This window comes from Theobroma cacao, chromosome 5 (genome assembly GCF_053813885.1).
Source record: "Theobroma cacao isolate CCN51 chromosome 5, ASM5381388v1, whole genome shotgun sequence".
Taxonomy (NCBI): Eukaryota; Viridiplantae; Streptophyta; class Magnoliopsida; order Malvales; family Malvaceae; genus Theobroma; species Theobroma cacao.
The window spans coordinates 38,019,856-38,043,189 of record NC_142643.1 but is presented as its reverse complement, the minus strand read 5'-3'; the positions used below and the strand labels follow the sequence as shown (position 1 = coordinate 38,043,189).

The following is a 23,334-nucleotide window of genomic DNA, read 5'->3' as shown; positions in this document are numbered from 1 at the left end:
TCGAATTAATTAAGTTCTTTGTTTTTGAATTTAAATATTTTTAATTTTTAAATATTATCTTTAATTAATTTATTTAAATTTGAAATAAAATAAAATATTTATTCCCTAATTATAGTTTTCTTTACTAAACATGGAACAATTTCATGTGAGTGGCTTTATGAGCACTGAGAAGCAAAGGGGACTGTTTGCCTGAGTCACCATCAGTTGGGTCATATCTAATTGTGTATTGCTTGCGCCTTGAAGACAAAAAGGAAGTGATGAACTCCTTTTAATTTTATATTGTCATGCCACTTTTGTTTGTGGGTTCAATCAAAGGACACTTTAAGCTCCTCTTCTTGCTCACCAAGTGTGAAATGTTCCCTTTCGTTTCTGGGATGCCATTTCTATTTTCTAACCAAGTTCCTTATATCTTATGAACAATCAAGAATATATATATAATTCCCCAAAGACAACCTACTTTTGATCCAATGCTCATGATTGTTTTAAGAGTTTTTTTTTTTTTAAATTTATTTATTTGATTAACTTAATCTCAACTATATATTGATCAAAACTGCCTAGATTAATGTACTTCTTCATTGCTTAATTCAACTAAAATAGCAAAAGAGAGGTGAGTTAGTAGAGGAGTTCATGAGTTAAGTTCAAACCAAATTTACTGAACCTCATATTTTTAACAATCAATTATGATTTTACGTGTTTTATTTATTTAATTATTATTTTATCATTAAAAAAAGAGACACCCAAAATCGACCATTGTTTCTGAATGCAGGGAATTGGAAGAGAAGGGTAAAGCTGATTCCCATATGGTTGGAGAAGGGTATGTTTCAAAGCTATCAAAAATGGTAGGGTATACACAAAAGTATAAGACTAAAGTTCCCACGTTAATTTCATTTGGGCAGGCATCCTATTCCAAAGATATACGATTTGACTTTTTTTTCCTTCTTCTTCTTTCATGTAAAGAATCTAACAGCTAATGCAAAACATAGATAGATGCAAAGATAATGGGAATCAGAATTAGATGCTTGGAAAAGAGAGATATATATATATATATATATATATATAGCCTTTCACTGTTTTAAAAAAGCCAAAACATCACTTTTGAAGGACAAGCACTAACTAAATCCATGCCCAATTTGTCCATACATAACCATGTCAAGCAAGTATATATTTTTTTATATGATTATTATGAGATTCATATGCTTTCATAGTTTAATAAACATATGTTATTTTCTAGGTATTAAACAAATGATATTTGGGTAGATTTTAAACAATATTTGCCCCGTGATCATGTATCCTTTGAACTATCTTGCAAGATGTTCATCACCAACCAACATTGGATCACTCACAATTTTATATAACTGGAGAAAATTCAATATAAAATTTGATTAAACATGTGTATATATATATGAGAAAATTATTAGGAATAATCTTTTTTGATAAAGGCATTTCAAAAACAATTATTAAAATAAATTTAACTGTTTTTAGTCATATTTAATCATGATTTGATAAAAATACCCTTAAAACTATTTCAAATAAATTAAACTATTCATCACGATTTCTCTCCATTTGTGCTTCAAATTGCTTTTTCTCACCATTCCACTTTTTCTAATTTTATCGATTTCTCTCTTCAACATTCGTTTGCTATGCTTTTTGATTTCTCTCTTTCGTGTTTTTATATTTCTCTTTCCTGCGCTTTCAAGACATCAAGCGATAGTTTTGATATGTTTGGGTGAGTGGTTATTTGGGAAATTTGGTTTTTAGGTATTTTGGATAAAACTAAAATGGTAGAAATGATCACATATATTTGAAATAGCTTTTAATAGGATCGATTCGGACCTAGACACCAATAAACTCAAAATTTTGAAATTTATAAACCTAGGTTTTTAAAGGAAAATTTTTTCGATTTTTGGTCGAAATAGGTGTTTTAGGTAAAAAAATTTGTGTTTTGATTTATGAAAATATGTTAAAAACACTTTAGGCATTAAAGTGTAACAAAATATTTTTGAATATGATGTGTAACAATAATACTTTTTCAACATGACGTGCAACAACAATATTATTTTTTTCAATATGGCATGTAACAACCTAACCATGACATATCATATGTTTTTGTACATGACGTGTAACAATCTAACCATAATGTGTCACATGCTTTTGTATATGACGTGTAACAACCTAACTATAACTTAACCATGGCGTGTTATATGTTTTTATACATGGCGTGCAACAATCTAACCATAACATGTCACATATTTTTCTAACATGTAACAATCTAACCATGGCATGTTACATGTTTTTGTACATGACGTGTAACAATCTAACTATGACATGTAACATATTTTTGTACATGAAGTGTAACATCATAACGTATAATTTCATTAAGGCTAATTTTATCCAACTTAACTGAAAATAGTTAAAATTATAAAGTGAGTTATTTTTGAAAACATCTTATTTATAAGGGTTATTTTTAAAAATTTTCCTATATATATTAATTAAGACTTAAAGCTTTTTTGGCCACCATACCATTGAGATAAAGTATTATATGGACTTCAAATTTTGAACAATTAAATTAAAAGAAGTTGTAATATTTTGGTGAAAGTACTTGAAGTTGATAAAATTTTAATAATATAATTAATTTATCTTAATTAATCAAGTTTGAAATTTTTAGAGTATGGATTATGTATATCTAAATACATAATTCAGGTAATTATTTATAAAAATTACAAATGCAATTAATGATTATATTTTGTATAAGAAACTAATAAAATAAATCAAGCAAATCAGTATATAACTGGATTACTATTATCAGTATAATGGACTTAGCTAGAGTTTATAGTTGCCGCCAAAATGCTTATGCGGCTAATTAACCACCTGCAAACAGTAGTGGGAAGCAAAAGTTGATGTACCCTTGGGGTATATAAACATATATAGGCTTATGCCTCTCTCACCATCACTCTCATTCCTTAACAAGAGAAAATGGCTAAGAAGAAGCATGTTTTGAAGGAAGATGAAGAAGATGGTTCCAGCAGCAAACAAGTCTCTCGAGCAGACTTCCCTCCTGACTTTGTCTTCGGTGTTGCTACTTCTTCCTACCAGGTTTCTTCTTCTGCATGTCTTCTTGTTCATGTTTATCATCTTATTGCTCACAAATTCTGATCATATGTATTGATTCTTTGTAATAACTTGCTTTTAAGCGATTTCAAAGGGATAATGATCAGTTTTTATCTTTATATTCCTTTTCTCTTTCACTGTTGATCATTAATCTGAAATGAGTAAAAGGTCTTCCTTTACGTCCATACACCCCTTTGTATGCTCTATATAAATATATTTGTTCAGTTATATGATTGATGATTGTAATTCTACTTCTATATGTCATTGCATAATTTTTTTTTTTTGTATCATACCCTTTAATTTGATTAATTCATAGCTTCAAATATTTTGGTAAAATTTTTTTGAGAATCATTATTTTTGTGGGATGGCTTGAATTCCCTTGATGCATCACAAAGTTATTTGACTTGTTGATGTATTACTAAAATAAGGATAAATTACAGTAGCAACCTTTTATGGTTTTAAGTTTTCATTCCAAAACAAGCTATGTCATTAATTTTATTTGACAAAATTATCACGATATATTAAATTCAGAAAATATCTTTTCCATTCACACTTAAAAGATATTTTTATAATTTTTTTAAAGAAAATAATTGTGTAACTCTAACATAGAATGAAATATCTTGGCGATTTTTAAATGTTCTTAAAAGGACATAATTAGTGGAGTCTCTGCTCACTGCTTGAACCAAAGACTCTATGACTTGTCTTGTCTCTGATTAAAAGACATCTTTCCCTCCTCTGCATATATATATATATATACGGGCCATATCAGGGCAACTTGCTTGAAATCTTCTATATAAAAGGTAAAGAAAAGACAGAACAGAGTAAGCCTGGACAAAATCAGAGTATTTAATTTCCTCTCACTGCAACTTGAGTTGAATTGCCTTGAACAAGACACACATCACAGGTGCTGCTATCTATTTATTAGGATCAGAGAGATGATCGGGCATCAACCCACTGGTTTCTTGTTTTCAGATTGAAGGAGGTTGCAAGGAGGGTGGCAGGGGTGCAAGCATATGGGACGTTTTTGCACACACTGAAGGTACGCATACTTGAATATAATAAAAAGCTCCTCATTTCTTAACCCTAACATACTAGTATGTATGTTCTAAAATAGCAGCTGACAACATGTTCTCCTTCTTTGAAGATTTTATTTATTCATTGTCTCCCTTAAAAGCCCTACCTGCAAATGATACTAACTCAAGTTACAAATTTTTTCTTTGTTTCATTAGGAAAAATTATTGATGGAAGCAATGCTGATGAGGCAGTGGATCATTACCACCGATACAAGGTTAGTATTATAGGCATTAGCTATGGTCGACTTGCCTTTTTTGCTTGGTTTTCCCCCCATATTTACTCTGCTGACTGCTAAACTTTGGCAGCTTTTACTTTTGGCCTTTGCATACATGAGCTGATATGCCTGCATATTTTGTTTTTATATTCATGCCCACCCAACCATTCGCTTTTGCCTATTTGTAAATTTCTTTTCTTTTTAGTGTCTAAAATTAATGGTGACATACAGGAAGACATCGATCTTATATCTGAGCTGGGGTTCAGTGCTTACAGATTTTCCATATCATGGCCTCGTATCTTCCCAGGTATGCCCATCTGCTCAAGATTTTAGTTTTAGTTTTAGTCTCAACTTTGCAGATGTATCATTACCATGGTAGAATATAATATAGCATTGAGCATTCATTTGGCATATGCTTGTTTTCCCCTATACTTTTGATGAATGATACGTAGATTTGGCTAACAGAGACTTGATTGTCTGGTAATCCAAGTGGGTTTTATTTATAGAATTGAGTAAACTCCTAACAATAAACTATCTGTACTAATTCAGAGCTTTTCCCCCAACAAAAAAGAAATACTGAACCAGTGATCTGAGCAGCAATTGCTTACAATAGATAAGATTGTGGATTTGCTCTGTACTTAGATAGTGAATCAGGTGGTACAAATGTGTGTAAAAGCTGTATGCATCAAAGTTTCAGCTTTAAGATACCCTTAATTATGCCAAAACAAAAATGCTGGAATCTGCTACAACTCTGACATAGAAAACAGAAGGGCAACTTTAAACTTGAAAGGTGGGTGGGGGGAATGCCATGTGTACTGTGCCTCTAAGCCATGGGACTGCAATGGGGTATGGGTTATGAGTATTTCTTTGAAGAGCAAAACATTATAATATGAGGATTGTTTCTAATTTTAGTCCATGACTTCATCAATCATCATGTTCACAAAGAGTTATAGAACAGTCACTTATTTGATGACCTTAATTGCTTTATCTTTATAGTGTTACTTGCAGCATGTTCATGATAAAATATGGATACTTTTGCATTGATACTTGCAGATGGTTTGGGAACCAAAGTGAATGAGGAGGGAATTGCTTTCTACAACAATGTGATTGATGCCCTTCTTGAAAAGGGTATGATGCTATTTGTGCTTCATTTCTTTCTAAATGCAATAGATGACATACATTTTAAAGAACATTGGCTTTACACTTACAGATATCGAGCCCTATGTGACTTTGCATCATTGGGATCTTCCATTGCATCTTCATGATTCAATGGGGGGGTGGTTAAATAAGCAAATTGTGTAAGTGTTTACATTATGAATAAATTTTTTTTTTTTATTTTGGTGGAAGTTTTGATATGTTTAATGTATTTTTTTTAATTTACTTGCATATTATTATACTGTAAAAACAGAGAATGTATAGATTACAAAATAAATCATATCATTTATCAAATATATGTCCTAATATCACCATTTACTATTTTTGTAGCATATATATAAAAAAAATTTTTAATACCTTTTTCTATGTAAGCGAGCATGCATGGATGCAATAATGTTTTAAAGTCATATTCTAGTTATTTTCATCTTTTATAGAATCTATAAGAAAACTAAATTTATTGAATTGTTTATATCTCATTGCTTGTTTTAATATTTTTAATAGAATTTATAAAAAAAATCAATTATTGTCCTAAGATATTGAATATATAGTTATCAAACAAAATTTTTAATAGTACCATCACCAATCAAATCTTTTACTTAGAAAGCATATGATATAATATAACATATATCATTCAAAATTAATTCAAATTCAATAGCAAAAGGATGAGTTTAAATAATAAGAAAATAAAAATCACAAAATGAAGGAAAGAAAACAACAATTCTTTTATCTAATTCAATTATAATATATGAGGTGATGTCAATTTTTTTTTCACTTATTATATATTAAATAATAAACATTTGGTACTATAACTTTAGGCATGAGAAATTAATTCAATTTGGAGTCCAAGTATTTATTAAAGTCCCTAACTAGTGTATATATATATATATAAGGATTAGATAATAATGGAGAACACGTGAAAGAATTACGACAAAAAAGGATAATGGCAAACATAATCATTCAAATATAATAGCAAAAGGATGACATTAGAGTAATACAAAAGTAAACATATATTAAAACAAAAAACACAAACTATATTAAATTGATACTATTAGTCAATGAAAATATCTTTATATTGCAGTTACCATGTATATATATTTAGCTGGACATAAAAGTTATTGAAACTCACCAATTATGTAATTTCATAGTTGTTTAAACTCTTTAATGATTCAACGGAATAAGGATTCTCATTAAGAATAAATTATTAATTGAGGAAAACTTATTTAAATAAGGATTTCAATTAATTAGAAAATAAATAAAAAATAATCAGCATTTTAATTTAATAAGAATTTTCATTATTTACACTTGTAAATTCGATACTTTTATATACAAAATAATGATAATGATTTAAGCTCATCCTATGATAAGTTTCGTGCATGCTTTTTAGCATGAATGATTTGCTTCATCCATTTCTTTGTGTCTTGAGCATTAATGAAGGCAATATCTTATTGAATTATGCTTTCTTGGCGTGGCATTGTTAAGCTTTTCCATCTCATGCAACATTTAAGGAGTAATAGACGTTATTCATCTGGACAATGTCCAGAGAATACTTTGCTATCTATGCAGATACTTGCTTTGCACATTTCGGTGATAGAGTCAAGACCTGGACTACAATAAATGAGCCACTGCATATTGCTGTGGGAGGATATGATACTGGAACATCTGCTCCTGGTAGAAGTGAAAATTCATCAACAGAAACATATTTAGCTGCACACCATATGATTTTGGCGAATGCTGCAGCTGTTTCCTTATACCATAGCAAGTACAAGGTACAATACTTTACTACTACTGCGATTCTTCTTTTGATTAACTTAGTTACCTTTTTGAAAACATTCTATACTTTCATGCTGTTTTCACTTCTTCTTTTAGCATTTTCTTATTTTTGTTCACATAATGTAATGGCATGATCTCTTTGTCTGGTTTCTCGGCTGTGATTTGACATTTCAAATGATCAGAGTTGTATACAGAGATGCTGTCCAATGGAAAGAACTAGTTATTTGCATTGACTGGGGAAAATAAACTAAAATAGTTGCATGGCTATCAAAGTAACCGGCTATTTTGCTGTTGCTGCTGTTGTTGTACCTATTTTGTAGGATAAGCAAGGGGGGCAGATAGGAATAGTGCTGGATTGTGAATGGGCAGAGGCTAATTCAGAGAAATTGGAGGACAAATGTGCTGCAGTTAGGCGTGTTGAATTTCAGCTTGGATGGTAGTTTCTCTCATACTCCATCAGTGTCACTATTTCTTCTATAAGAAAAGATTAAAGATCTGAATGCGTTCACCTATATGCACTTGAATTGTAAAGCACAAAATAGAAAGAGCTTACTGTTTGTAAAGTTCATATATTTTCCATTGGAATTTAATTTTGAAGCATCCACCATGAATTGTTTTTGAAACTCTGGTTGATCACACTTATCTGAAAATGGATATGTGAGAGCATCTGAATTTTATATCCTCATGCTGTTATTTTCTTAGTGCTTTTTCTAGGTACAGAGCTTATTCTAATATATTGCACACTGGGATTACACAAATAGGATAAGAAGCTGTTGATGTTTTTGACTGACCTCTGTGACTTAGAGGTTCTTGATCTATGATCAAATCCTGAAACTGTTTGTTTTCAAATACTGCTTTTCTAATCGTGTTTATATACTAAGTATCACAAAATAAATCCTCATTTAGCTGGAATTCTACATTTCTTTGTTTTCTGGTATGATCAGACACTTAATCTATTCCAATTCTCTTGTGACACACTTAAACTCCACAAAATGTGTAAAAATCATATGAACTAAAGGACAACTTATCATTGAACCATTGTGAGTCAAAAGAAGAAAACACTTAGCTCCACTGTAGAACGGTTATATGGGTTGCACTGCAGGCAGGTTATCTGAAATCCCTTATTAAGTTATACCTCTGGTTTTGCTTGTCAGCTTTTTACCATTTCAAATTTTACTCACTGCAACTGTGCCTGAATCTGGTTTTGGGATAGAAAATAGCTCATGTTACATGTTAATTCAGGGAAATATCTTATTTTTGCCCCGTTCTTCCTTTTCAAAAATCAATCATTTGGAGACCTTTCCTGCTGTTGTTTCAATATACGTTTTGTTAACTGCTACAGGTTCTTGCACCCATTGTATTTTGGCGACTATCCTAAAAGCATGCGTGAGCGACTCGGGGATCAGCTTCCAGAGTTCACAGAGGAAGACCAGGAGTTACTTAGTAGCTTCATGGACTTTGTTGGTCTAAATCAGTATACGTCAAGGTTAGTTTCTCATGCAGCAGAGAGTGCTGAAGAAGGTCATTTTCACAAAGCACAACAGATTGAGAAAATTGGTAATGATCATCACTAGAATTGATTTCCAAAATTTCGCAACCATTTAATTAGGTTCTTCATCATATCATTAATGCTCTTGCTTATTGATTCAGTGGAATGGGAAGATGGCGAGATGATTGGTGAAAAGGTATGATACTCTGTCTCTCTCTGTCATGGGTACATGCCATAAGTATACTTAGTTTTGAGAGTACCATATATAGAATTTCCAGTCTTTGAACAGATTTTCTTTATGGCAGGCAGCATCAGACTGGCTCTATGTTGTTCCTTGGGGCATGCGGAAGGTTCTCAATTACATAGCAGATGCATACAGTAATTTGCCAATATATATTACTGAGAATGGTATGCAATTCTATGTAAATGATGAATTATTGTGTCTAATTTGCATAGAGCAAGAAATACTTATGAATTTGATATGAAAATTCATGATATCCCTCACAAAAATCTCTTTCATGCTTGAAATATGGGAGAGTTTGTCAAGCGGACAATTTAAACTTCATTTTTCATACAACATAGTTAGTTTCTACAGATCAAGAGCTCTTGTTGATATGCCTTGGATTTATAAGATATAATAACTTCGATGCCTGCAATTTATTTAGGTATGGACGATGAGGAAAATGACACTGCCCCTCTCCCTGAGATGCTTGATGACAAACTGAGGGTTCGTTTTTACAAAGGATACCTTGCTGCCGTTGCTCAAGCAATCAAGTAAGTAAATACCCTTTCCACCTGATATTAACCTTCTATCTCTGATCATATATATGTATATAAACCAAAAAGTACTTCAAATAAAGAACTAGCATTCATCTGATTAAAATAAACATTATGCATAGATTACCTCATTGTTGTTAGAGTTAAAAGCATGCATTGACTGAGCATGCATTAATGTTATCATTGTGTTCTTCGCTATGTATTTTGCTTCATTGTACTAGTTATTAAGTATATTATACCAGTGGTCATGAGGTGTCTTTGTGCATGTTCAGGTTAATAACATTAGTCCATTTTGTAAACAGGTGTTAACCATATAATGCTTGTATATATTATGTATTTGCTGATTAATGAAGCATCTTCCTCCTCCATCCGCTGCTCTGTTTTTTCTTCTTTCTCTCTACAAAACAGTCAAAACCACTGTTTTGTCATTTTCTTTTATTTTCATGTCAATTGTTTCGTCATGGAGAGCAAATAAATCATTGTGAATTTGATAAAAATATACTTCAAAAGGAAGAAATGATGAAATTTTTCCTTTTCTTTGGGTTGCATTGACAGCGATGGAGTTGATGTGAGGGGATATTTTGCCTGGTCATTGCTGGACAACTTTGAGTGGAGTCATGGCTACACCAAGCGCTTTGGTTTGGTATATGTGGATTACAAAAATGGCCTCACCCGGCATCCTAAATCATCTGCAATGTGGTTCAAGCAGTTCTTGAAAGGTGGAGGAAGTAACAAGGACAATGAAGAATGACAGCAGATACAATAACTTAACTGCCAGCCACCAATTACTATTAGTACTTCAGCATGTTCATCTGGATGCTCATAATTTGAGCAAATAAAGCTTGTGGACCTTTTTCTTTTTTCAGTTAAGCCTTTGAATAAATGTGGCTGGCGATTATTTATCCGCCATCAAGAAATCCTCCTGTAATTGTTTCTGGTTATATCAATTTAACAAGCTCTAGATCAATGCCATAAGATGACATTTACTGTCATCAATAATTTTTCGGTGATAGTAAATAATAGGGAAATTGACACCGATATTGATAAGCAGAGGAAAAGAAAGATCTGTTTCAATCTTAGATGAAGAAATGAGAAAGAAGAAGTGGGAAACAGATGAAGAAGCGAGGAAGAGAGGAATAAGGTTGAGTAGAGAAGTGTGTTTTAATCGATCAGCTCTCCATGTTATTAAGATCCAAAGGTTAAAAAAGGTGTTTACACTGATGTAATGAATGATCCCTTCCTCCCCACATATCATATCAGACATCATGAAAAAACACTCCTACATGATGCACTTTCAATATGCCTATCAGTTAATTCCAATCACATGCATGCACTTAAAACACATGGATATATATGACAAATTTACAGAAAAGAGGAGAACAATCCCATTCTTTGTATCATAACTATATTATTCAAAATTACAAAGCCTGGTATTATAAAACTTTCCGAGGATCCATCTGAAGTTCCCAAAATTCATAGCCATTGAGGAACTCAACTCTCAAATGCTATTGCTGAACTTCAGTTCGGACCCTTAATTCTAAAATTGTCAAATGCTGCAGGGTTAGAGGATTTAAAAAGAAAAAAAAAGAGGCTGTCAACAAAAGGGGCCTATCTTCCTTAGTTGAATTAGTTAATGTAAGGAAGAAATCAAAGTTAAGAAATCAGATATGTATACATCCTTTTCTTTCCCTAGACCCATCTCTCTTCCAATCTCGTCTCTTATGTATCATTCCATACTGTGAAAGTTGGGGCTCCATGGCAGACAGCCATATTGCTAGACCTCTGTGCAATGGTAGGAACTGCAGTTGGCACCCAGTTGTTGCACGCTGAAGCTTGATCATATGAACTAGCCTTCACTCCACCTGTTGATGATTGCTGGGAAAGATAATACAAGTTCCTAGGATGATATGGATCAGCTGATCCATACATAGTTTCATAACCAAGTGTTTTCACTTCATTGTCTCCAAAGCCATTGCCTTGATTTTGGTTACTATCACTGGCTACTACTGTACCCATGGGGATCACGTATCCTCCATTGCCTCCATACCCGACCGCTTGGTAGCTACCACTAGCACCATTACTTCCAGCAGCATCTCCACCTCCGCCATTGCAATAGATGACAGAGTTAGAGCCAGAGCTATGCTCCATTGAAGAAGAGTCCATCGCCATGAGGTTGTGCAGAACTGAAGGCTGAAAAAAATTGTGGGTGCTTCCTAATTGTAGTTGATGAAGATCCTGGAAGGTGTGATTGGCATCAGAATCTTGCTCCTGCTTGCACCATACTCTTTGGCCATACGGGTAGTGCATGCTAAACGGCTGCGCTTGTTGAAATGCAATGGTAGGCCAGCCATGGTGTGCTGCACCATAATTGTTGATTCCATCAGTCAACTGGGAACTCATGTTATCGTCATCTACCCTTTGTACATCTAAAGCCATTTCTGCTTGCTCAACATCTTTCAATCGCTTTGCAGCTCCACCAATTGGCAATGTACTGCTCTCTAGTATGCTCTTAACATCATATCGACTCATATCAAAGTTGGTTACAGCATTCAGTCCTCGGAATTTTATTGCTGCAATGTCATAGGCTTCTGCTGCCTCTTCTTGCGTACCTATATAATTTTTTATCACAAAAAAACAACCGTCACTCGACATGACCATCTAAAACATCCCCTCCAAAGAAGTTTACAGTGTATGCTACGTCAACAAACAAAATTGATTATCGAGAGAACAAATCATCAAATTCAATGATTGAGTTGAGCAGTTCAATTTGCCAGTACCATTATTTGAAACTTTTCTAGCTATTCGCCAAAACATCCTATAAAGCTTAAACACGTATGAAAGATCAAAAATGCAGAACTCAAACTTACTGAATGTCCCCAAGTAAAGGTCCTTGTTTCCAGCAACTCTTCCAATCCTTGCTTGCCATCTTCCATGTTGGTGGTGCCTGTTTTCAACCAAATTACAATGTTAATTAGTATCAAAACCTTGATATTCTTCATAGCAAAGTTTCTACAATGAACTCATTAGGACACCAAAAATATGATAATAAACAAAGAACAAAGCCTGCATTGTTAATTATAATCATGAATTAAGTGTTTTTTAAAGAAAAAAAATTGTAATTTTTCTCTTCCCTTATAAGGAGAATATATTAATTCCAAAGTGCAAAACATCTAGCCTAGTGCAATTGTTTGTTTATCCTTTGTTAAGAGCCTAAGGTTTTATCACATACTGAAAATGATTATGTTTAATTTTGCATATCACATTACCTTGTGACTCCCCTATAGATAGATGCTCCTCGAGAAAATCCACTACTCTTCCTGCATCAAAACCACACGTAAAGTTCAACCATTCATGCATTTGATGTCTGTTTGCTCCATCAAAGATAGATTATAAGGCCATTGTTTGTCCAGTGCTATACCTTCGCAGAGACGCAACATACTCCTGCCTGGTCATGTGCTTCATTTCTTCCAACTCCTTTTCATAGTTGCTAATCTGTAATTAAAATATAGTGTGTGTGTGTATATATATAAATATTATAAAAAAAAGAGAAGATTTACTAATAATGAACAAAACCCATAAATTTAGGCAATATTCAACCCAAAAAAACTACCTTACTTTTCTCCCATTACATGACAAAATTCCTATTAATGGGGATGCCTTTTAGGAGCACAAGAACATGTACAGTTGCTCAGAGTAATATAAAACTCCCAAGACTTTTTTCCCCCCATTTTGTTTGGCTAAAGTAACTGCATGTCAATGGCAGTGAGAACATGGGGCAAATTTACAGGAACTCGTTTTCCCGAGAGAATGAATCCAAATGTACGAAGAGAGGAGAAAAGTAGGCAATTAATGCACTATATATCAATGCTTTAACCTTATTCCAGTTTGGGGAACAAAAGTGGAAACTTACAGGGAAATTTGTTGTTGTTGTGGTTCCCCAGTACTTCAGTGCTGCTAAATCATAAGCTCTGGCTGCCTTTTCTTCTTTGTCATAGCCTCCTATAAACCAAAAAGAAAAAGCATGAGAAACTTCATCAAACTAAATCACCAACTCACAAATGGAATAACCTAATCTCAGGAGTATTTGTCCTTTTGTACTTACCCAAATAAACTGCAAGTATGTTGAGGAAGCCCCACATCAAATCATGTGAAAATGCAGAAAATGGAGTCAGGAGTTTGTAAATAATAATAAATAATAAAAGTAAAAAATCATTCATTAAAAATGAAGGAAAAAAAGCAAATTCCAGTGCCTTGTGTATGTAGTGCTAGAAGTATCCAGGCTTTACCGACAAAGAAGTTTTTATAAAAAAAAAAAAATTGATAGGAGGTCCATCAAGTAGAGCAATCACAACGTATTACCTTGCCTTCCTTTACGGGTTTGTCCTTCTCTTCTGCAACTATTATCCCACAAATGAGCCTCATATCTACCAGTCCATCTATGCCTGCAATAAGCAAAACCCTAAAATCTTTATAAAATAACACAAAAATAAAGGGCAAAATAAAAAATGATAACGAAAAACAAAAGACTTCATGGTTTTATATGCACAGAAAATAATAATATAACCTGGTTACACCACGGTATATGGAAGTTCGTTGGCCAAAAGTGTCAATAGATTTCCTTGGCATCGCTTCAATTGCACCGCTTTCGCTATCCATACCTGTCGGTGTCTTCTGCTGCTTATTATTATCAGAGGAAGAGCTCTCCCCACCGCTTCCGCCACCAGTGCTTGAGGTAAGGAGAGGCAAAGGAGAGCCTGTTTGTGAACCAGTGCTCATTGAAAGAGACAAAGATTGTGAAGCACCGCCATTGTTTTTTGCCTCTGGTTGAGGCGGTGCTGGTTGGTTCCTTAACCAAGTCTTGATCATGGATAAACCAATGGAGCTACTGCCGTTGCCGGTGTTGATATTGGTGTTATTATTATTGTTTTTATTGTTGTTGTTGTCGTTGTCATCCCCACCGTTGCTTGTTCTTGCGTTAGTCGTATCCTCCGATGGGAGCTGCAATGAACAGTTGGGAAACATGTATTCTCCAGTGGTAGTGTTGTACATGGTGTTGCAACCATGGAGCTTATTCTGTTGATGATTGGAGAAAGAGTGGTTTCCGAGGAAGTTTTCAAGCTTTGGTTCCTGGTTGCTTTGATCAAGGCTTTGGCCATTGCATGAACTACCCATCAACATGGAAAGCTCTGAGCTTGTCTTGTAGTTTCCATCTGAGTTCATGCCTAAACCCTTCATATTCCAATCTGCAAGGGAAAAAAAAAAGAGACTACCAATATCAAACATTTGAATACTAGTTATTAAGGAAATGAAGTTTTTTTCTTCTTTTAATATGATTGAAAAACAAAAAGAATGGTTAGGGTTTTGGTGCTTCAGCCTTTGACATGAGAGAAAGATGAGAAAGTGCGGGTGTGCTTTGATGGAGCGAAGCAAACCGAACCTTGGGATTGATTGTTTCGGTTGAAGGCTTCAAGTATGCCAAAAGGGGGAGGGAGATTGAGAGAAGGGGCCGAGGAGTCCGAAGTGAGATCGAAACACTCGCCAGACACATCGGCTCCGGAGATGTCATCGGAGTTGAAACCGAGGCGAGAGACTGCGGTTTGAGAGTGATGGTCTTGATCAACAGTTTGTGATGGGAGTTCTTGAGGTGACAACGAAAAAGCCAACCAGTTGTTCATGGAAGCCATAAAACTGAAACGACAGGTTTGAAAGATTGCTGCTTTTATGGTTCACTGATAAGCAAAGAGAGATGAGGAATTAGTTCATGCATGAAAGTAGTACTAGAGGCGGAAGTGAAGTGACAGAAACCTTGGAGTGGTAAAGAAGAAAAGAAAGAAGAGGAAAGGTCAAAAAATTTGAAGAGAAATCATCTCTTCCAAAGCAAAAGATGAAGACTTATATAACCCCTTCATGAACTACAATCATAAATGGGGCACCCTTCCATTTCAAGGGCAGTCTTAGAAAATGATTCTACTAGATAGTTGGGTTGAGAAAGGGATAGTCTTGTATTTGTCACGTGTGGAGAGAAACTAGTTATCAAGAAAGCAAGGAGGTGCCCAAATCACTACAAAAGGAGGATTTGAGATGATCTTTTCACAATCTTTCTCTTTTGAGACATCCTTAAAGGTCTATTACAAACCAAACTTTCTCTCTCACTTGCTCCCCTTTGTTTAGAAAGGATTGTCTTAGAAGAAAAAGAATATAATCAAAAGGTGGAGGACAGAAGAGTTAGAAAATGTTCTGGTTGCAATCTAAGAATAGGCAAGTTGAGCTTATCTTCATGCCTCTAATAGATAGTTGAAGTTATTTTTTATACATATACATAGCCTTACAAGGGCTAACACACATGGGTCATAAACCTATGAAAGCATGTGGTTTCGTAAACTTAAAACAAACTTGTATTCTCCCCCTTAATTTGGACTTCAAAGATAGACAGATATATCCATCCTTGATTCTACCCACCTTATAATAAAAATTAAATTACCTTCCAATTACTTTATTACAATGTGATCAAAGTGGCTCTAGAAGGAGAATCCAAGAATTAAATTGCAATAGGTCTATAAATATATACATGTATGTATATTATATATGTACATATCTACTATATATTACTATACTATAGTGTAATGATTAAAATATAAATATATATATGGGATTGAAAGAAAAGCTTTTCTCTTTCTTTGCTGTGACACACCTGTAGCAGAAGATGATATACATCTGACAAAGTGGGAGAAAAAACCCACACGCAGCCCCTCCCCACACCCATTTATTCATGCCCAGTTGGACATAAGTCATTTCATTGTCAGTGTAATCTGCTCCTACCACTCCCCCTAACCAACCCCTTTTCATTGCTCTCCCCTCTCTCTTTCCCTATAATAATTTTTTTTAATATTATTATGTATCAGCAGAGACCCTTCTTCAGCCTTTGCCCACAAAACCCCATCACTTTCTCACATTCCATCCATCCATGCCATTATTTTACTATTATCTCTAACTCCTAATCATCAAACTGCTCCCCCGCTACAAACGGGAGTCTCTTTTCTCTCTCCCTCCCTCCCTGCTGTGCACATAACAATAATTCATGCATGACTGACAATTTTTTCTGGGTTTTTTAAATTTTTACAATGCGAAGGAGGAGAATCCTGTGTATATTCTTTTTCTATTTCAATTAAAAAAAAAGGGTTAAAAAAGAAAATATATGGTGAAGGAGGGGGCTTGCTGTTTGCACCCTTATATGAGGACACTAACCCTTGTCTTCCGGGTCTTTGAGTTTTATTTCATTCTCAAAGCTATTTTTCATTTTCCCTTTTTTTTTTCCTCTCCTTTTCAGTTTTCAGGGACAGATTGGAAGAAAATCTAATTTTCATGTATCCAAATGCAACTCTCTCCCTCTTTTCAATGCTCTCTTGTCAACTCTTCCTTCTCTCTCTCCTTTTTCATTCGCTATATTTCATTTCATCCATTAAAAACTAAAGGGTATAAACTTGCTTGAATATGCCACGGCCTAGCTTTGACCTAGTTGCTCATGTCCCTCTTCTGGGGCATTTATCTTTGCATCATTTCCAAGTAATATAAGATAAAAAAGAGTATGATCCTAAGTATATACATGCTGAAACACTAGTACAAATACGTGGAAACGAATACGTATGATTTGATAGTATGAGTATGAGAAGGGGCGGTACGGAAGCAGTGGAGACAATAAATAGTTTAAGGAGGTGGAGGTATTGCAGAAAGGAGGAGAGAGATTGATCTCGAAGGGTGCAAAGAAACCCCACTGTGTAAGTTTGACCGTCAAGAAAGGAATCAAAGACGGTAAAACACATGGCCTCAAAGTCCTTTTTATTATATTTAAAAGCCTGCTATCTCCACTGTAAAAATAAATGCCCTCGGTAATCTAGTCATAATCATGCCCCAACCTTAGCCCTCTTCTTAGACAGAGAAACACTAACCCAAAAAGTCTTTCATTTCATGTTTTAGAGAGAGAGAGAAGATCTCACTTTTGACCTAGGTGCCATCCTCTCAGGGCTGGCCAATATTACCAACTCCTCCTATAAATTCATACATATAGCTCTGCCTGCAGTTACATTATCTCTAATTTAATTTCTTAGTGCCTTACCAATCATGGTCATTTTTAAATCGATCAACTCTGGTAATATAAGCTTTCTACCTTTTATAACTCATATGTTAACTGGCATTTATTTCCATATATAGTTCATTAATTAAAATTTCAATTAATGGGTGCCTATAAATGGGTAAGTGCTGATTAAGAATAGTTCATTTTTATGAGTTCTTAATTCAGATATTAAGTCATGGATTTTATGAAAGGTTTTTGTTGATATTGACATGTTGTAGAAGATAGTCAGTGAAGTCAAATATAAACAGAGTTATAAAAAAATTAATCACTTTGCGTTGCATTAAGAAATAAACATTAATTGATCAAACATGTTCAGAGCTTGTTGATGATTGGGCATATATACATTATTGTGTCTTTCATTGGTTGCTCGTCTTTGGGCTGTTTTGAATGTCTAAGGTCTTATGGTTTTTTATGCAAGGAATATATTATAATGTAATGTGCTTTTATTTTCTTTTAAGAGGCTTTAGTATCAAGTGTTTTTCCCTCCAGTTCTTTGTTTTGGATTGTGATACTGTTTAAGTTTTTCTATTACTAAAAGTGACTGTATGAGAAAAAAAAATAGTTCATTTTGTTAATAATTGTTTTAAGGATACTTTTTAAAGTTATCATATTAATTAAGTTATATTTTCAATATAGAAATTTATCATATTAATTGTTAACTATGACATCAATAAAAAAATTATTGTCATAAATAATAACTTAATTGATCTTTAATAGTTAAAATACTATATTTAATTTTTTTTTCATTTAATAGGTTATTCTCACTAAATTTAGAAAGTGATGATACACTAATTACAATTTTAAATCTATAAATATCGCATTAACAAGTGTCAATAGACACCCGTTCACATTATCTTAATTATAACTTAATATTTATAAAAAAAATTGTAATTAAGGCATTATTTTCCCTTAAATTTCATGTGGATTAGTTTATTAAATGAAAAAAAAATGTTGTTTAAAAGTATATATAGTATACCTTAACTAATGGGGAAGTAGTAGTACCTATAGGAAACAGTAAACAGAACTTTTTTTAATTAGTTACAATTATGTGGTTCAATTTTAAATGCATGTAAAGGTTAATAATTGTTTGAAACTATACATGGGATACCCTTTTTCTCATTTGGTGAACTTTACTTAATCTTTTAGTAGTTTCTATTAAACAAATATGGTAACTGTGAACCATAATTCATGATGTTATCAACTTTTATATTATTTTAAATTGCTACAATACTATATTGTGCACGGTTAAAACATTAGTTTGGTTACCTCACCAACTTCTCCAAACAAAAGATGTCAAGTTAAAAATCTTCCTCTATCTTTTAATATATTATAGACATATAGTGCCAATTATTTGCTCTAAACAGTCAGCATATGACATGCACCCATGAGCAAGAGTATGTTCTTTTATGTAATTCAAATCAAAACAACTACCAGCTATCTAACTCTCCAATAATATTTCTATTTTTATCTTAGGGTTAGGGTTAGGTTGGCATTGCTTCTGGGGTACGAAAAGCGCATTTTAACTGTGATCAATAACAAATATATCATCGATAAATTATTTTATTAGTAATTTCTCAATAAGATTTAATATTAATGAAATATCATATATTGTACATTACTCATAGGATATTTCGTTGATAATAATTTTTTTTATAGTAAATGAATTCAAGATCTCTAAATTTTAAAAAATCCACAATGTTTTCAAGTAAGAAATGTTTGGGTTTGAAAATTTTGACTGCTGGCAGATTGGATTGCCCTAGGGCAATATGCGCAAACCCTTTAGGACTGTGCACCCTGAAGAAATAAAAAGGAACTGTTTAGGACACATGAATGTGCATATAAAATAATGAATAGGGAGCAGAAAAAAAAAAACTTGATGTGTTGGGAGGCATCCAAAAGAAGTAGTAATGAATGCCATGTGTTGATATTCCGATTTTGTCACCCCAAAATGGAATGCCATGTGTTTCTCATGCCTGCTTGTGCCTACCAAACCCTTTTGTTTGTTGTCACATCCTTTTATATCATAGCCCCATTAGGGGTCTGTAAGCAAGTACTATGATTCTTGTTATCTTCACAAATATTGGAATTTGGGAACCCTTTTCAAGGAATTTCGAGCATTTATTTTTGAATTTATTTGGTCCCTTTTCAATGATGAGGTTATGCCCTCAAGTAGGCTACACTACTGATCCTTCGTCATTGCCTATCTTTTCATGAATATCTTGGAATCATTTTTCATCTAGCTAAAATCAGAACCAATATATTCAACTCTTACTTTCCTATTTAGGCTTTTATCCACTTCCATAAAATTAATCTTTTTACATGCATTTAACTTAATGGGATTTATTGTTTTATTAATAAATCGGTTCCAATTTTCACTCTCTTAAAAACTTTATTCGATAAAAAATAAATTGTTTTCCTTAATTACTCGCAAGATCTTTATAACTTTAGCATACGATTGACATATGGTGAGATGTGACCTCTATGCATATTAAGCATGATCACCTACTCAAGGGATCACTTTGAATTGAAGTAGTCATATATACTTAATTCAGCCACGGCTGATATGTTTTGGGCCAGTAGAATGGGCCCATGGATGATTATTGGACTTGAAGTCCAGTCCAGAAATGCATGCAGCCCATGCAGTGCATGCAGCAAGTCCATGCTTTTGTTACACCGAGCATCCTCTGCCACGTAAACCTTTATTTCAATTTCAATCTGTGGGATCCACACCACCACGTGAGGACACCCAGAAAGCCTTTGGCCTCCTGCACTCTGCACTCCCATCCCATGTACCCACCTGCCACCGCAGTATTACCACAGAAAAAGAAGAAAAAAAAAAAAGGGAAAAAGTTTTATGACACTATCCTATATGTCCTATACACTTCAATTAATTGTTTTTTTTTTTTTTATATAGTTATGGTTTCTTCTTTCTTGTTACGTAGTGTCACATAGTAACCTCTTCTATTCATAGTGCCACTATTCCAATTTTAGAATTCAAATTTAAAATCTTAAATTTAAGGGTTAGGGTTTAAGATTTAAAATTTAGAAAGATGATCTTTGGACCTAAGTCTAATGTAAAAGTAGAGCACTGCCCTTCTTCAACAGTAGAGGTAGATTATTTATGGAGAATAAATTTAGATAGTGAAAGAGCGAACGAGGGCAGTAGAGGTAGCTTCTGGCATGCCCTTCTTCAACAGTCAAGTTTGTGATTATTTGTGGAGAATAGAGAAAAAAGTAATGCAGGTGAAAGAGATCTTTCCATGAATGTCTGGATTTATTTATATTTAGTGGGATTCTAAATATTATGTTGTATATTTCAAAATAAAAAATTATCTCTTCGTAATAAAAAGTTATCTTACTTCAAAAGTTATGTCATATAGAGAAAAATAATATGACTATTTGATTTTGTGGGTGAGTTTTTCATATGAATAATTATGTCTTTTTATAAATTGATATTAGAAAAATATCTCTAATTCCAAAAATTATGAGACAACTGAAAAAACATTACAATTCAAAAGTTTAGATATAAAAAGTTATCTTTTCATATTGTAGTTCAAAAATTATGTTTTATGGAATAAATTATTTAAACAATACTTTTGTTCAAAAATTGTGTATTACAAAATGCAAAAGTATCTTTAAAATAAGTGTCTTGATTAAAGAATTGTGTTTTGAGAAGAGACATTTGCAAGCCTACATAATAGATTTGTTGCAAACCATTTTGACACACAAAAACAAATAAGACTAGAGTAGAAAAATCAAGAGCAATAAAAGTTTTATGTTCTGAAAATAAATATAAACACTTGAATTCTCATCATCTATAAAAAAAAATCCAAATTCTCTATAATCTATTTAAGGTAAAAAATAGATTCTAAGGTTGAACAACTTTGCAAACTCCCCGAATGCATCTAGCAGTCTACTTTTATAAAATGCGAGACGAAATTAAATGTTGACTTTATTATTTCCTTAAAGCTATTCGTATAATTTTTCTTTGCATACCAAATTCATCTTAAAGTCAATTTTACCATTACCTTGAATGGAATGTCACATGTCTTGATCAATAAGTGTAAATACATCCCAACAAGTATGATATTGCAACCACCAGGGTTCACTGGAGACGTGCAATAATTGAATTATCATCACTGGCAATACTTCGTATTGAGCATCAGTGGGTGAAAAAGAAAAGCAAAGGATGATAAAATTGTGCTTCAATAATTGCATTGACTGCAGAACAAAGGAGCAAGCAAGCTATATTCATTAGTTCTACCTCTTAATCTTTTGTCATTCTTTAGTGTTGCAATCAAAATTAGATCAGATTTATCGTTTCAAAATGAAACTAATGACTTTCCAGCTTTAATTCTAACTCTAACCATATACCTATGCAGCCTCGAACATATGACTTAATCATAGGCTGAAAGCAAGGTAAATTTTCCGGTAAAAGTTAATACAACCAGATAGGTTAATGCATATAGGTGATTAGGGAGGGTTTCGGGTATAGGGGTGGAGAGTGGTGACGACAAGACACAAGACCGGGTTACAAGCGAGAGAAAATGGTGGGAAGATTCAATGATAAGAAACCGCCGCCCACTTTGCTAAAGCCACGTGGCATTCGGTCAAAGGAATATTGTAAGAAATCGGATCACGTAAATTATGGTGGGAGGAACTGATAGTGGCCAACCATGGTGCCTGGGAGTGAACGACGTTGCCTCCAGGGAGAGTGAAAACCAAGCACTGTTCTATAATTTACTTAATATGTATCAAAATCAAGTTTGAGAAAGCTAACCCTCTGTGTCTTAGGTTTGCAAATTTGTCTGTTTGTATGTCATTAGGCTGTTTGTTGTGGATTCGTATATAGTGCTTTTAATGTCTCTTGCAGAGTGGACGCATGATGATTAATTTATGTACTGGAATTCAATCACATTCATGATGCAACAGCCATTCATAAGATGACAATTCACTCAGGCTAGCTCTGATATCTATATCTATATAGAGTTTCAGCTGCTTGAATCCATAACCTCAAGGCTATGCAAGCTACTTGATTGATTTCACTGATCGTTAATTTACAAGTATAGCAAAGGAAATAAAAGAAAGACCAAGACCAAATTGATTGTGGTTTGCTTAACTTTACATATGAATTTCTACTTCAAAAATATCCTTCCAACAGTACGCAATGCGCTATATACGTATGGTGTGTTTGATTCAAAATTGTAGAAGGTTTGAACTTTGAAGGGAGGGGGGAGATTTGAATTTAAGTTATGATATGTTTTTTGCCCTTTTATCCACTGTTTCCATTGTTAACTGACAAAAGAATATTAGTAAATTTGTCTCTTGCTATCTGTTACAAAGAAAAGGAGAGAGAGAGAGAGAGATGAATTCATTATGAAGAGGAGATATCCAAAGTTAATTAATTCATTTGTTTGTTGTTGGGTTGGGATACTATATTATGTATTCAATTACTTTTGTAGTTCTAGACACAAGGATACAAGAATTAGAGGTTATTATAAGCTCATATGAAGCACAACAACCAAAGAAAAGAGTTAGTAATATTCAAAGCAAAGTGCCAGTGGGAACTGGGATTGCATCGGAGAAATCAGCGGAGCACCCGTGCCTTCTTGGAAA

The 23,334-nt window shown here is 33.5% G+C and overlaps 2 protein-coding genes across 2 annotated transcripts; one reads left to right on the top strand and one right to left on the bottom strand.

The window, feature by feature from the left end:
* Positions 1-2,932: 2,932 nt before the first annotated feature.
* On the top strand, positions 2,933-10,562 carry LOC18599263 (beta-glucosidase 42-like). The gene is made up of 13 exons (XM_007029159.3): positions 2,933-3,093; positions 4,081-4,147; positions 4,338-4,396; positions 4,628-4,703; positions 5,450-5,524; positions 5,607-5,694; positions 7,092-7,317; positions 7,642-7,757; positions 8,664-8,878; positions 8,972-9,006; positions 9,116-9,218; positions 9,476-9,584; positions 10,143-10,562. Exons 1-13 carry the CDS (start codon positions 2,974-2,976, stop codon positions 10,336-10,338), a joined length of 1,485 nt encoding a protein of 494 aa, XP_007029221.2. The 5' UTR covers positions 2,933-2,973; the 3' UTR covers positions 10,339-10,562.
* Positions 10,563-10,966: 404 nt separating this feature from the next.
* BBM (Integrase-type DNA-binding superfamily protein) lies at positions 10,967-15,413 on the bottom strand. The gene is made up of 9 exons (XM_088806419.1): positions 15,025-15,413; positions 14,152-14,830; positions 13,947-14,029; positions 13,690-13,698; positions 13,498-13,586; positions 13,006-13,079; positions 12,854-12,904; positions 12,455-12,531; positions 10,967-12,196 (listed from the first exon to the last, which is right to left on the bottom strand). The coding sequence occupies exons 1-9, from the start codon at positions 15,269-15,271 to the stop codon at positions 11,307-11,309; spliced, it is 2,199 nt and encodes a 732-aa protein (XP_088662545.1). The 5' UTR covers positions 15,272-15,413; the 3' UTR covers positions 10,967-11,306.
* Positions 15,414-23,334: the final 7,921 nt, after the last annotated feature.

What these genes read in the sequence shown, in the direction of transcription:
- LOC18599263 (XM_007029159.3), top strand. Translation starts at nt 2,974, where the DNA reads ATGGCTAAGAAGAAGCATGTTTTGAAGGAAGATGAAGAAGATGGTTCC. An exon ending in TGATGCCCTTCTTGAAAAGG is followed by an intron (nt 5,525 to 5,606) that starts GTATGATGCTAT and finishes TTACACTTACAG; the next exon opens with ATATCGAGCCCTATGTGACT. An exon ending in GCGAGATGATTGGTGAAAAG is followed by an intron (nt 9,007 to 9,115) that starts GTATGATACTCT and finishes TCTTTATGGCAG; the next exon opens with GCAGCATCAGACTGGCTCTA.
- BBM (XM_088806419.1), bottom strand. Translation starts at nt 15,271, where the DNA reads ATGGCTTCCATGAACAACTGGTTGGCTTTTTCGTTGTCACCTCAAGAA. An exon ending in CCGAAACAATCAATCCCAAG is followed by an intron (nt 14,831 to 15,024) that starts GTTCGGTTTGCT and finishes TTTCCCTTGCAG; the next exon opens with ATTGGAATATGAAGGGTTTA. An exon ending in ATATACCGTGGTGTAACCAG is followed by an intron (nt 14,030 to 14,151) that starts GTTATATTATTA and finishes TGCTTATTGCAG; the next exon opens with GCATAGATGGACTGGTAGAT.